Here is a 15,231-nt window from a genome sequence, read left to right as displayed (position 1 = left end):
CCGCCCATCAGCCAAAACCTCGCCCAGCCCATCAGCCAAAACCTCGCTGATAGGCCCCACCCATCAGCCAAAACCTCGCACACTTGGAGCGTCATCTATCCCATCATGCACAGCAGCATGGTGCTATAAAGCTGTCCTCGCCCCGTTCAGCGGTCTCTATCTGCTAGACACCAGAGAGAAGGACAGACATGCGGTCTCTATCTGCTGGACACCAGAGAGAAGGACAGACATGCGGTCTCTATCTGCCTGACACCAGAGAGAAGGACGGACATGCGGTCTCTATCTGCTAGACACCAGAGAGAAGGACGGACATGCGGTCTCTATCTGCTAGACACCAGAGAGAAGGACAGACATGACACCAGAGAGAAGGACAGAAATGACACCAGAGAGAAGGACAGACATGACACCAGAGAGAAGGACAGACATGACACCAGAGAGAAGGACAGACATGACCGCATGTGGAGCGCAAACCAAGCGTCGCCTCGTTTGTCTCGTAACTAACAGAAGTGCTCAAGTGAGTAATTGAGCGCATGGCCGGTAGAGTGTAAATTATTCGTTTTTTGTATTCATTAGTGATGTATATTCAGAATTCTTATATACTTATACGTATGTTGTGTAACCGTCTTTTTATAAGTAGCTCAAGTTGTTGATGGCAAGTCAGCTTGCGGAGGAGTAACTAGCTCGTTAGTGCTGGTCGTCTATCCTCCTCGTTAGTGCTAGTCGTCTCTCCTCCTCGTTAGTGCTAGTCGTCTATCCTCGTTAGTGCTGGTCCTCTATCCTCCTCGTTAGTGCTCTGTCTTTCATTTTGAGCCTGCAGATACTGAGCTTTATATTGGCCATAATGGTCTTGTCAGATCGTGACATTGGTAGTCTTTTGGTCAACCATTTGAGTACCAATTGAGCTTCTTTGATCGCTGGTTAGCTCGCTAGCTACTTCACCCACAATGTGGGAAGTTCGGCATGCGGCAGTAGCACGTGGTGTTCGGGCATCGAAACGAACGCTCCCAGTTAGCCGGAGCTAGCTAGCATTCAGTTAGCCGGAGCTAGCTAGCATTCAGTTAGCCGGAGCTAGCTAGCATTCAGTTAGCCGGAGCTAGCTAGCATTCAGTTAGCCGGAGCTAGCTAGCATTCAGTTAGCCGGAGCTAGCTAGCATTCAGTTAGCCGGAGCTAGCTAGCATTCAGTTAGCCGGAGCTAGCTAGCATTCAGTTAGCCGGAGCTAGCTAGCTAATGCTGTCGTTTGTCTTCCAGACTGAACCTCCGTGACAAACGGCAGACATGGGAAGAGCCACACCGTGGAATAGGACGGCACCCACTAGGTAAAGTGTTCTGGTACTGACTAGCTAGATGTGATGTAGATGGCTAAGCTAACGCGTAGGTACGTACGTTAGCCTAGCTCACCTCCACCCCACGTGGTATAAAACCCCCCAGCGGTCAGTCAGCTGTCCAGGCTGTCCTTGCCTGGCTCAGTGTTACACTGCTGGTAGAGCACTGCTCTGCTGGTCCGGTCTGGCCCGATGGACACTGTTTTAGTGTTCACTGGTGCTGGGCTGCAGCAGGACGGGGCCCCTCGAGAGTGGGCTGTCCCCGTTCACACCCAGGGGCCGCCCTAGTTTGGGGCCCAACATGCCAATACAGGTTCTCTCATACATCTTATAGTTGTATGTTGGCTTGTCATGACTGTTTTGTAGTTCATTTGTGATGGGTTGAAGTAACTGGTTGGATTAAAACCATAAGAGAATTTTCAGCTTATGGTTTCTGTATTTATTCCAGGTGAACATGTCAACTACTTGTACTGTTCCACCGAAGATGTCAACGTATACCACGGCTTTTGAAGGTGAGTTTCAGAAGTCATGGTAATCCATAAAACTCAACCTACACTGATCACGTGTCCAAACAAGACAGCCCTTACCAGGGTTTTTTCTGCATAGAGAATTGAGGTGGACGTCTAGGTCACATTTCGTGCCGCCTCCACCTTAACCAAAGACCCTACTCAGATGTGCCAAACTAGGCATTATACACAGGGGGTACTTGTTTTCATAAACATTCATAACTATTGCAGCCACCACTGAAACGTAATTATCCCCACCAGTGTTGTGATCCTTCATTTTTGAGACATGAAGACCCTGCTTACTATAGGTAAACTGTCACGGCAATGGCTAGCTGGTTAACAATTTGCAGCTAAGGTTACAAATGTATGGCAAGTTACGGCTGGTGTGCAACGTTAAGGCAGCCATGTCCGTTAGCCTAGCTCACCTCCATCTCGCCCACCCCAGCGGTCAGTCAGCTGTCCAGGCTGTCCTTGCCTGGCTCAGTGTTACACTGCTGGCAGAGCACCGCTCTGCTGATCTGGCCCGGCCCGATGGACACTGTTCTAGTGTTCTCTGGTGCTGGGCTGCAGCAGGACCGGGCCCCTCAAGAAGGTGGGCTGTCCCCTTCACACCCGGGGGCCGCCCTAGTCAGGGACCCAACACACCAATACAGGTTCACTCATGGGTAGTGTTGGTGTCATGACTGATTTGGCTTTTAGTCATGTTGGGTTCTAACTAGCTCGTAGTCATGTTAATTTGATACAGGTCATTGTGTTTGGATTAAAACCAGAAGAGAATTTTCAGGTCATGGTGTGTTTGTTTTACTCCAGGTGAACGTGTGAACTACTTGTACTGTTCCACTGTACAGCCAACAATGTGAACAACTACCACAGCTCTTGAAGGTGAGTTTGGGAATCGATGTTGAACTCAAACCTGCACTTCTCTTCTGAACCCTGGGTGCATTCCTACCCCCTCAGGTTTGTCATTTAGTGACTGACTAGTTAAACCTTTTTTTTTTCCCTCTTGGACAGCTGCTGTGGACTTGTTGGACATATCTCTTCATTGGGAATCCACTCCAGGTACCTCTTCAGTTGTGTTTTGTCCACTTTTGTTGGCGTTCTGCTTTGCAATGATGATCATTTAAACACATCATTCATATTTTGTGGTGATGACACTACGGAACCCTGAGCACAGTACTTCTCATAGGTTCATCCTGTCTAATTGGGTTTGTCCTGTGTTCTCATTGGCTACCTCTTTCTCACTGTTCATCTCCTACAGGAGCTGTTGACCTAGAGTATGAAGATGGGGGATCTGCAAGGCAGTAGGCCTTCACATCAGGTATTATGGCCACAGCATGGACAACTTTGGTTGGATTCCATTCCAGGAAGTGTCCTTCACCAAAAGGTGGACAACTGTCTGGAATGAGATGTGTCCTGATTTGAGTAGAGCTCATATATGTAATGTGTACTGGAATGGTTTAGGGACCCAAGTTGTACTATCATGGCAGAGGCATCTCCCTCGCTGTGGTCTCTTTAACCTTGGGAGAAAGACTGCAGGACTTTGGCACAGGTTGAAGTAGCCCCAATCTACAATAATCTGACTAGAAGACCTGAGACAAACCCGAAACAACCTGAAACGCAACACTTGTCCATCTGTCCCATCAGTTGAACATCTGTCCCATCAGTCGAACATGTACTGAATTGCTTTTTTCCTCTTCCACCATAATGTAGTTCCTGGAAGAGGATCCCGGAGTGTGAGGCCCTCAAGACGCCACCTCATCCCCAGCCTGCAGCTCCTGGGGACACGCCAGCCTGCAGCTCCTGGGGATACGCCAGCCTGCAGCTCCTGGGGACACGCCATTGGTTTTAACCTCCTTCAAAGGTTGAGACCCTGTTCCAGAATGCACTCAACTGACCAAGCGCAGATTGATCATTAGCAGTTTCTGTTAAAGCCATTTATCAGCGATCGACTATGGGGATATTGCATGGATGTGATGGCTACTGTTTATCATACCTTGTTACTGTTGATCTGTGGATGTATTAATAGAACTGGATGCGGATGCGGTGACTATGTTGATGCCTCGTTCTAGAGACATTTTGAACAGGGCCACTGACTCCTTTACACATTCGCAGTTGTGTTCTCGCATCACAGCCATGCGCAGTTGTGCGTTTCTCACGTTTTCCTAGAGCTCTGTAGCCTGGCTGTACGATCACAAAGTCGTGAACAGAATAAATGGCACATACGAGCAAATATAACCTGCCCCGCTATAATGAAATTTGACTAAGATGCCTGGATATAGAAATAATTTCCCGAACCGATGCAGACTGTTTGAACACGATGGGGTCTGAGAAAAGCACAACTGCACATGTCAAAAGGGGTCGTTTCGGCAAGATGGCGCTGATCAAAATGTTTCAGGGACTAAATTGCAGCCTGGCCCCTTGGTTTGATCACAAACGCAGCATCACTCACCATTGTACCCTATACCAATTGTTTTGTCTCAATGTAGATGGCTTCATTTCATTGTTTACGAACCCCTCATTGGTAAACTCCCCCTCTACCTCAGTATCCTGTGTCAGACTATACTAGGTGGCTGCAGTTAAATCCCTTACAGAGCTTGGCAAGTCCGCTTTTCACTATTGTGCTCCAGAGGCATGGAATGTGCTTCAGAGTTAATTTAGTCTGTTCCCTTGGGGAATTTCAAACTCTTGCTCAAAACTGAGTGTAAATGTTTTATAGGCTGTCTGCTGTCACTGGTATATTGTTTCTGTCTTTGCTATGTTGCACTGTTTCACACGTTTGCCCTGTTGCTCTTGTAAAAGAGACGTCTTTTTTTTCACTGGTGAAAAATCATTTTGTTTCATAATTTTATAAATAAAATGTTCCACAATAAATTTACGTCTGGCTTGTTTTGTTTTTTTAAATCATGTATTGAGTCAAAAAGAAACTGGATAGGTTGGGTTACTACGCGTGTTGTAATCCAGCTCCTAACATGCGCTGGCACGGTCGATGGTCACCATGTAATGGCCATCTGCTTTGTTGGGGTAGGACAGTGTTAAGATGGGAGGGTGCTGGTTCAGAGCCGTGTTAAGATGGGAGGGTGCTGGTTCAGAGCCGTGTTAAGATGGGAGGGTTCTGGTTCAGAGCCGTGTTAAGATGGGAGGGTTCTGGTTCAGAGCCGGAAGCATTAACCTTGTGGTATGCGCCTTAACCAGAGGCCGCTAATTGAACTATTATGCTCGGTGTGCCCTTCGGTTTATTACTGGAGTAAAATTAAAATGTTAAATTTTCTTAGCTTCCTAATGGCTCCGTTAAAAGGCTGTGATTAATATTTTCTTTTCATTAAAACTATTTGAGGGGTTAAAAGCTATAGTACTGTAGCATATGCTGTAATTATTGTTCTCGGTAACAATCCAATACTTGGCCAGCAAGGGGCGACATCGCTCAGGATGGTTTGCGGATAAGCGAGACCCGAGCTGGTCCTTGATTGGCCAGCGGTTCCCAGCTGTGGGATAAGCGAGCCCAGAGCTGGTCCTTGATTGGCCAGCGGTTCCCAGCTGTGGTCCTTGATTGGCCAGCGGTTCCCAGCTGTGGGATAAGCGAGCCCGAGCTGGTCCTTGATTGGCCAGCGGTTCCCAGCTGTGCATGCGAGGCTCTGGCTGTTCCTCGTGGAGATGCAGACGGACCAGCTTCACACACACATCTCTCTCTGCCAGGAGGACTGAGACTTTATCACCTTTCTATTCCGATATCCGATCTGAGATTTTACTTTTTTTTATCCTGATATCTGACCTGGGATTTGCATTTTAAATTGATGTATACTGCGGGAGAAGTGTGATGGGATAATCTGTTTTACTGTAAAGACGTTTTTTCCCCCCTCCAGCCTTTTCCTACAGTGAAACATTGTGTTGACATTTGTAACTAAGGATTTTTTAGGCTGGAAGAGACGTGAGTAGCCTATAACTTAAGTCCACTCAGTCAGCTAGTAGCCTACGCTACAATGCATTTAGTCTGGAATGGAATTTAAATGTAATTTGGTAAACTTAATCTTGTCCGTTACTATAAAGGACGTTTTTCATAGAGTTCTCTATTTTGCCCTCTGATTAGGACAGAGTAACCCCGGTGCTGAAGATGACCTGGGCTCTGGTCACCGTCCTGCTCACTCTGCTCTCGTCCTGTGAGACTCGAGGTAAGCCGGGAAGAAAGGTTTCTGTTCTCTATTGCAGCAATGCTGGACCTCAAAATGATCCGAGACATAAGAGATGATATCTCAGGCTCCATGTAGTTTATTATAGGCAATGGGTTTGAATGAATGTTTAATGGGAATCTTGAATGGATACTATTAGATGAAGGATGTGATTGTAGGCTGCTGTAACCCTGGCTTAGTGCTGGTAGAGCACCGCTCTGCTGATCTGGCCCAGTCCCGATGGACACTGTTCACACTGGTGCTGGGCTGCAGCGGGACCGGGCCTCTCAAGAGAGGCTGTCCCCCTTCACACCCGGAGGCTGTCCCCCCTTCACACACCAGCTGCGTCACCCGGGCCTGCACCCTCTTAGTTCACTTTAATCGATCATTTCTCAATAATTTTAGTTTAATTAAAAACTCCCCAGGATCAACAATTTCCAATGAAGATTTTTTTTTTTATCTACCAAATTCTTGCTTCCTGTGTTATTACTGAGCAAGCGTTTCAGTTGGGGAGAGAGCGCATTTGGTCTGGTGCCCTAAGCCTCGGAGTCTGAAATCCCAAGGGAGCTTCAGAGTCTCAAACCTCCTCTCTGCTCTCACATGACTAATCCAGTGGAAGTTATCACACATTCTGTGAACTCTTGGCTTCCATCCTCACTCTGTGATGCGCTGTTGAGATTTAAAAAAAGAAAAAAAAAGAAAGAAAAGGAGAGGCATAGGCTACAGTCCTTTCAGTGGCAAATGTGTTTAATGGATGACTGGGTTAAACGGAGAGGCGTTATGCTGTTTTCTGACATAACATAACATGCACCAACGGCCGGGGCTAGGGATGGGGGCTGGGTGAGAGCCTGGAGATGGGGCTGGGGCCGGGTGGGGGTCTGGGGCTGGCTCTGGTTGGGGGCGGGTGGGGGTCTGGGGCTGGCTCTGGTTGGGGGCGGGTGGGGGTCTGGGGCTGGCTCTGGTTGGGGGCGGGTGGGGGTCTGGGACTGGGTCTGGTTCTTCACACAGCAGCAGGCAGTCCAGCCAGTCTGTATCTGCCAGGCCGTCTGAGCGGAGCTAGAGAAAACAAGCAGGTCTTTTCTTGGCAGCTCCGCAGAGGAAGTTCTGGGCACTGAGGTGTAGATGTGAGCTTGTCCTGCTGTTGGCCTGAATGACAGCGGGCCTCTGACAATGAGACCTGCTGGACTGGTGGAGTCAGGCGCTCAGGGTGTCTGTCTGTCTGTCTCTCTGTCTGTCTGTCTGTGTGAGTAGCCAAACTGGATATATCAGAACAGGACATACAGTATATGGTTCATAAACAGGACATACAGTATGGTTGTGGTTGGATATAAACAGCATAGTCATCCAGAAGATTAATGCAAAATAGAACACAGTCAGCAAACACTCGAGTGTTGGTCTCACTGGACTGTTCTGCGTTTGATGTTGAAAATGTCGACTCTAGTAGCATCTGAATGAATACTGTAACCAGCAGTCACATGTGATGCTGATGTTTGACCGATCCGTTTCCAGGCTGTCCTGTTGTGGTGTGTTTACCCGTGGGATGCTGTGACTCTGACTGTGTGGCCTCCAAGAGGTTATTACTAGGGCTGTGTGGCCTCTAGGAGGTTATATTACTGTAGTTATATTAGTAAGGCTGTGTGGCCTCTAGGAGGTTATATTAGCTATATTAGTGAGGCTGTGTAGAGGTTCTATTAGTGAGGCTGTGTAGAGGTTCTATTAGTGAGGCTCTGTAGAGGTTATATTAGTGAGGCTGTGTAGAGGTTCTATCAGTAAGGCTGTGTAGAGGTTCTATTAGTGAGGCCGTGTAGAGGTTCTATTAGTAAGGCTGTGTAGAGGTTCTATTAGTGAGGCTGTGTAGAGGTTCTATCAGTAAGGCTGTGTAGAGGTTCTATTAGTGAGGCCGTGTAGAGGTTCTATTAGTGAGGCCGTGTAGAGGTTCTATTAGTGAGGCTGTGTAGAGGTTCTATTAGTGAGGCTGTGTAGAGGTTATATTAGTGAGGCTGTGTAGAGGTTCTATTAGTAAGGCTGTGTAGAGGTTCTATTAGTGAGGCTGTGTAGAGGTTCTATTAGTGAGGCTGTGTAGAGGTTCTATTAGTGAGGCCGTGTAGAGGTTCCATTAGTGAGGCTGTGTAGAGGTTCTATTAGTAAGGCTGTGTAGAGGTTCTATTAGTGAGGCTGTGTAGAGGTTCTAATAGTGAGGCTGTGTAGAGGTTCTATTAGTGAAGCCGTGTAGAGGTTCTATTAGTGAGGCTGTGTAGAGGTTCTATTAGTGAGGCTGTGTAGAGGTTCTATTAGTGAGGCTGTGTAGAGGTTCTATTAGTGAGGCTGTGTAGAGGTTCTATTAGTGAGGCCGTGTAGAGGTTCTATTAGTGAGGCTGTGTAGAGGTTCTATTAGTGAGGCCTTGTAGAGGTTCTATTAGGACGACTCAGGGTACCTGGTGATGAGCAGGAAGGGCACAGTGACCTCTTTAGGGAATAAAGGTCAAACTGACCCTTGAGTAATCACACTATTGTTCTCCCTGTTTACCCTGCCTTTATGTGGGATCACTTGTAGTGTGGGTGTGCGGTGGGAGGCAGAGGGAGGAAATGCACCCAGTGTGTTGTCCTTGGCTCGCCTGGGTCATCGCTGCTTTGTCCTAGTGGTCTGAGGAATGCCAGCTCTGCCATAATGTGGGCTGCTAGGAGATGTGTGTTTATTTGTATGTGTGTGTGTGTGTGTGTGAGTGTGTGTGTGTGTGTGTGTGTGAGTGCGTGCGTGCGTGCGTGCGTGTGTGCGTGCGTGCGTGTGTGTGTGTGTGAAGCTGCTATGTCTGTGTCTATGTCTCTGTGTCTCTCCGCATGTCTCCAGCTGCTTCCTATTATCAGGCAGCTAATGGTTGATAGTGGTGGACTGTGGTTGATAATGGTTGAAAATAGTTCATAATTGGTTGATAACTGGTTGATAGTACATCTGTCAAGGCCAGTCAGTGTGTCTCCCTCCCAACCTGCTAAGTGTTGCTTTCCTTATTGTGTGTGTGTGTGTGTGTGTGTGTGTGTGTGTGTGTATGTGTGTGTTCTCCTCCTTGGCTCTGGAGGGCTGGCTGCTAGTTAACCAACCCATCACGTGTTCACCAACACACTGCTAGTTAAACTCTCAGCAGGGAGAGACTATTACTATGGGATGTGAGCCTGGTGATCACCATGGCAACCACCATATTAACCTTTCCTTAGTCAACATGCTGGAAGTTTCTTGCCAAACCCTCATTCTCTCTCTCTCTCTCTCTCTCTCTCTCTCTCTCTCTCTCCCTCCCTGCTCTCTCAACTCAGCTGGAGGACTAACCTCCTCATTATAGTAGTATTGAAGTGGTTCTCGGCCGGGTGGCAGCCTCTGGAGCGGAGACGTGGGCTGGAATCGTACTTGTGTGTGTGTGTGTGTGTGTGTGTGTTTGTGTATGGAGAGGCAGCTGGAGGTAAACAAGTCTAGTTAATGATTCTGTTGTTCTGGTTTGGTCCTCAGCACAGCAGCCAAGGTCCTCTGGTGCTGTAGAATTGTTTATAGAGGAGAGATTGAGACAAGGTTCTACTCTGTTCTAGAACACAGGAGAGAGAGATTGTTCAACCATGTTCTAGAACACAGGAGAGAGGGAGAATATTCTAACATGTTCTAGAACACAGGAGAGTGAATGTTCTACCATACTCTAGAACACACAGAAGAGAGAGAATGTTCTACCCTGCTCTGGAACACACAGAGAACCCTTTACCCTGCTCTAAAACCGGAGAGAGAAAAAAGGTTTTACCCGGTTCTAGAACACCTAGGAGCGAGAGAACATTCGACCCTGTCCTAGAACATCGAGGGGCGAGAGAACTGTCTTCTACCCAGTTCTAACACACAGGAGAGATAGAGAATGTTCTACCTAGTTCTATCGCACAGCAGAGAGAGAATGGGGTTGAGCGAGAACGTTCTACCCTGGTTTCTTTGTGCGGAGATCCTAGGTCCTCTGGAGGTTGCGAGAGGGTCATCCTGTGTGTGCGTGTGTGGTGGGCTGTATCCTTACCTGGGAGTGCCAGTGTTTGCACAGGTGTGAGAGGGGCAGTGCGGGAGTGAAAGAAAGGATGGAAGCTCCTGTCATCCCTCCATCCCTCCCTCCATTGTTCTCTCCATTCCTGTGGACTTAGCGTGTCGGGGCTGTGTGCTCACACAAGACTAGGCTGAGTGTTCACCAGCAGCAGCTAGCTGCGTGTGTGGTGTGTGTGTGAGTGCGGGTGGGTGGGTGGGTGTGATTGAAAGAGAGTGTGTGTTAATGTATGTGAGAGAGAGAGAAAGAGAGTGTGTGTGTGTGTGTGTGTGTGTGTGTCTGAGTGTCAGGGCTAGGGTCTTTGTCCCACTAGTAAAGGTGGGATTATGGGCTTTTTAACTACAGGTATTAAAGGCTTCTTTCTCCTCCCTTGCCCCCCCCCCACCCCCCCTCCACCCCATACTCACTCCTTTCTCCCTCCCCTCCTCCTCTCCCCTTCTCCCTCCCCTCCTCCCCTCCTCCTCTCCCCTCCTCCCCTCCTCCTCTCCCCTTCTTCCTTCCCTCCGTCCTAGGTCTGAATATAACCTGTGTGAGTCTCAACCATCTAGTCCAGGGTGTGGAGGAGGGGAAGAGGGGAGGAGGAGAGGAAGGGTAAGATAGAGAGCTTGGAGCTGGAGGAGGCGTAAGGGAGGAGGAGGGGAGGAGAATAAGGGGAAGTGATCAGTAGAATCCTGTGGTTTTCTGAGAACAGCGACATTCCTGCTGGTTAGAACCTGGTGGCACAGCTGGGGAGGGAGGAGGAGGAGGAGGAGGAGGGGAAAACTACTCCTCTCCTCTCTCCTCTTCGCTCTCCCCTCCTCTCCACTTCACTCCTCCCCTCTCTGCTTGTCTTCTCTCCTCTCTCCTCTCCTTCTCTCTGCTTCTCTCCTCTCCACCTCACTCCTCCCCTCTCCTCTCGTCTCTTTTACTCCTGTCCTCTCTCTTCTCCTCCTCTCTCCTCTCTGCTTCACGCCTCCCCTCTTCTCTCTCCTCTTCTTTTCTTCCCTCTCCTCTCCTCCTCTCCTCTCACGTCTCCCCTGCTCTCCTCCAGCTCCTGTCTTCTGTCTCTCTCCTCTTCCGTGCTCCTCTCTCCATTGACGGCTGAGTGTCTGTGTATGAGATGTGACGAATGGGTGGGACGAGTGGGTAAAGGAGGTGTGTGTGTGTGTGTGTGTGTGTGTGTGCGCGCGTGTGTGTTGCTCTGACCAGCAAGGTCAGGTCACCTACTGCTGAGTGAAGAGGCCAGGGACGCGCACATACACACATTTATTGGGGTGAAGCAGAGGTAAACGAGGGTTGTTAACCTTGCTGTGTTTGCCAAGGCCCCCTTTCCACATTGTGCCACAAACTCTCTCTCTCCCTCTCTCTCTCTATGACACAGACACAGGTCCTAATCTCTGGTTGGAGATAAGCAGCTGCATTCCTGTGCCTGCTGTGTTCGGTGTGATGCTGCTATCTCTCTAAACAAACAAGCTGCTACAATAGAGCTGCCCTGCCTCAGCCTCCCCACAGGACAGGACCACGATAGGACCAAGATAGGACAGGACCAAGATAGGACCAAGATAGGACAGGACCAAGATAGGACAGGACCAAGATAGGACCAAGATAGGACAGGACTAAGATAGGACCAAGATAGGACAGGACCACGATAGGACCAAGATAGGACAGGACCAAGATAGGACCAAGATAGGACAGGACCACGATAGGACCAAGATAGGACAGGACCAAGATAGGACCACAACAGGACAGGACCAAGATAGGACCAAGATAGGACAGGACCAAGATAGGACCAAGATAGGACAGGACCAAGATAGGACCAAGATAGGACAGGACCAAGATAGGACCAAGATAGGACAGGACCAAGATAGGACCAAGATAGGACCAAGATAGGACAGGACCAAGAAAGGACCAAGATAGGACAGGACCAAGATAGGACCAAGATAGGACAGGACCAAGATAGGACCAAGATAGGACCAAGATAGGACAGGACCAAGATAGGACCAAGATAGGACAGGACCAAGATAGGACCAAGATAGGACCACGACAGGACAGGACCAAGATAGGACAGGACCACGATAGGACCAAGATGGGACCAAGATAGGACCAAGATAGGACCACGATAGGACCAAGATAGGACAGGACCAAGATAGGACCACGATAGGACAGGACCAAGATAGGACCAAGATAGGACCACGATAGGACAGGACCAAGATAGGACCAGAACAGGAGGACCAAGATAGGACACAGAGAGACACACACACTGTATTGTTCCACAATAATCCTCCCAGCCTTTACAGTCCCCCTCTCTCTTTCTCTCTCTCACTCTCTCTTTCTCTCTGTCTTTCTCTCTCTTTTCTCTCTTTCTCTCTCTTTTCTCTCTCTCTCTCTCTCTCTCTCTCTCTCTCTCTCTCTCTCTCTTTGACACCCCCTGCCTGTGCTGCTTCCTGTGCAGTAATAAGTCAGTGTGGCTGTAGCTGTGTTGTGGTGGCATGTTTGAAGCTCTCTGTTCCTCTACCGGGGTCCAGGCCACCACACACACACACACACACACACACACACACACACACACACACACACACACACGCACACACACACAAATAGACACATGCACACAGAGACACACCCCGCCCTTGAGATCAGAACACCCCACCTCCACACACACACACACACACACACATGCGTGCGCACGCACACACACACACAGATGTCTGTAGCGTTGATCTGAAATTAATGTCAGACTTTCCTCTCTCTCTTCTTCTCATTTGTATTATAGTTTCTTTTGACTTGGTTACTTTTATCTAGCTTGGATAACACACACACACATACACACACACACACACACACACACACACACTCTATAGACCAGCAGCTTACTCCTATCAACTCTGCACACCCCCGCCTGTTATATTAGAGCACTTGTCTGTGATCCCTCTCAGCACCCTGTGTGTGTGTGTGTGTGTGAGTGTGTGTGTGTGTGTGTGAGTGTGTGTGTGTGTGTGTGTGTGTGTGTGTGCGTGTGTGCGGTTGTGCGCGCACGTGTGTCAGGGCAGATTGGGGTTCTCTGGCTGGCGCCTCATCTGCCAACAGATCCAGTCAGGCCTCCAGAGTCCTGGGCCGTCATGTCCCCCTCCCCCTCCCGGCGCACCCCATTCCCCTTCTGTCATCACCCCCTTACCCCCCACACACCCCTCTTAACCCCGCCCCCTCTCCAGACCACTTAAAAGCTCTGTCTTTACAACCACACACTTCTGTGACGGGAGGAAACATTCCCGCTTCCTTTTTCTTCTCGTCTCTCATCTTCTCCTCATCTCCTCTCCCCTCCCCTCCCCTCCTCTCGTCTCCTCTCCTCTCTCATCCTCTCCTCCTCCCTCCCCATCTCCTCCCCTCCTCTTGTCTCCTCTCCTCTCTCATCCTCTCCTCCTCCCTCCCCATCTCCTCCCCTCCTCTTGTCTCCTCTCCTCTCTCATCCTCTCCTCCTCCCTCCCCATCTCCTCCCCTCCTCTCGTCTCCTCTCCTCTCTCATCCTCTCCTCCTCCCTCCCCATCTCCTCCCCTCCTCTCCTCTCTTCTCCTCTCTCATCCTCTGCTCCTTCCCTCTCCTCACCTCCCCCTCTAGTCTCCGCCTCTCTTCTCCTCTCTCTCCACCCTCCACCCGGCCTTCTCACCACCACCAACATTACCTCACATATGTGGACCCCCCCCCCCAGTCGGAGCCGTGTCCAGGGGGGCCGCCGTGCTCCTCGGCCCTGAAGGACCAGGTCTGTGTTGGTACCGGCCCACCGGCCTGCTCCTGGAGCAGAGGAATGTATGGGCCAGGAACCATCTCAGACTAATTCACTGGAATGTTCTGTAACTCTACTCCAGCACCAAAAACAAGCTCCACGTCTCTCTGTCTCTCTCTCTCTCTCTCTCTCTCTCTCTCTCTCTCTCTCTCTGGCACTTTCCTGGAAGCTTACCAGACACTCCAGGTGAAAACAGTTCACTGACACACACACGCACATACACGCACACACGCACACACACACACCCACACACCTAAACACAAACACACACACCTACAGACATACATACACACACAGACCTGCAGTCAGGCGGAGAAGCAGCCATTCTAGGATGAGTTTAGTATTTCAGTTTCCATAATGCTGGCTGTTCTCTCAGCAGCTGCCACAGGATGTGACAGAACCAGGCATGAATGAGGGGTGCCGTCCAACACAGACACACACACACACACCTACACACACACTCACCTACACACACACACATACACACACTCACACACTAACCTACACACACACTCACCTACACACACACTCACCTACACTCACACACTCACCTACACACACACTCACCTACACACACACACATACACACACACACACACACACCTACACACACACTCACCTACACACACAAACATACACACACTCACACACTAACCTACACACACACACACTCCTACACACACACTCACCTACACTCACACACTCACCTACACACACACACACACATACACCCTCACCTACACACACATGCACATAAGCACCATACTCACAAGGAACCAGGCATGCGCCCTCAGCTCTCTCCCTAGCGGGGCCCCAGGGCCGTGCAGGGCCAACGAGAGGAAGTGGAGACCAGGTCTCCTGGGAAGCTGACTGCTGAGCGGACAGGATGAAAAGAACTCTGTGCACGCAAGCAGCCGGCCCGAAGAACTCCAGGAATAACAAGACATTCCCCTCAAATAACTGAGCATAGCCCTCCTCCTCTACCCCTGCCATCTCTCTCTCTCCCTCGCTCTCTCCATCTCACTTCCTTCCTAACACCTCCGTCTCTATCCCTCTTTTTTTTCTCTCTCTCTCTCTCTCTCTCTCTCTCTCTCTCTCTCTATCCCACTCTTCCCATCTCTCCATCTCTCCCTTCCTCCCACCTTCTCCATCTCTCTCTCTCTCTCTCTCTCTCTCTCTCTCTCTTTCGGCTGTTGTGGTAGGAGAGGAGAAGGCCGAGTGTGTTGTGAACTTTTCCCTCACTGCATGTGTGTGAGTGTGTGTGTGTGTGTGTGTGTGTATGTGTCAGGGTTCCCTCCAACCCTATCCTATGTTCCGTGCCCCCCCCCCACCTCAGTATGAATGGGTTGGTTCAGCAGCCAGGTGGACTGTTGATCTAGCAGGGCGGAGACCCACGCACAGACAGACTTGGGAGTCACACAGT

The 15,231-nt window shown here is 49.7% G+C and overlaps 1 protein-coding gene and 1 long non-coding RNA gene across 2 annotated transcripts in view; both read left to right on the top strand.

Annotated features, from left to right (window-relative positions):
- Window positions 1-179: 179 nt before the first annotated feature.
- Window positions 180-4,647, top strand: LOC311317637. The gene is made up of 7 exons (XR_014630758.1): window positions 180-514; window positions 1,251-1,318; window positions 1,773-1,836; window positions 2,641-2,712; window positions 2,842-2,889; window positions 3,089-3,148; window positions 3,541-4,647. It is a non-coding gene; the product is annotated as an uncharacterized lncRNA (long non-coding RNA).
- A 1,291-nt stretch (window positions 4,648-5,938) lies between these two features.
- Window positions 5,939-15,231, top strand: part of fgfrl1b (fibroblast growth factor receptor like 1b) — a gene marked incomplete at both ends in the record, with an annotated part of 19,871 nt that continues 10,578 nt past the window's right edge. The window contains one exon of the mRNA XM_084449133.1: window positions 5,939-5,996. Coding sequence (XP_084305259.1) covers window positions 5,939-5,996 — 58 coding nt within the window. The remainder of the gene's footprint in view (window positions 5,997-15,231) is intronic.

The sequence above is a fragment of the Borostomias antarcticus genome (assembly GCF_949987555.1).
Source record: "Borostomias antarcticus genome assembly, chromosome: 14".
NCBI lineage: Eukaryota > Metazoa > Chordata > Actinopteri > Stomiiformes > Stomiidae > Borostomias > Borostomias antarcticus.
Note: the sequence above shows the minus strand (reverse complement) of the source record. Positions and strands in the feature narration are given on the sequence as shown.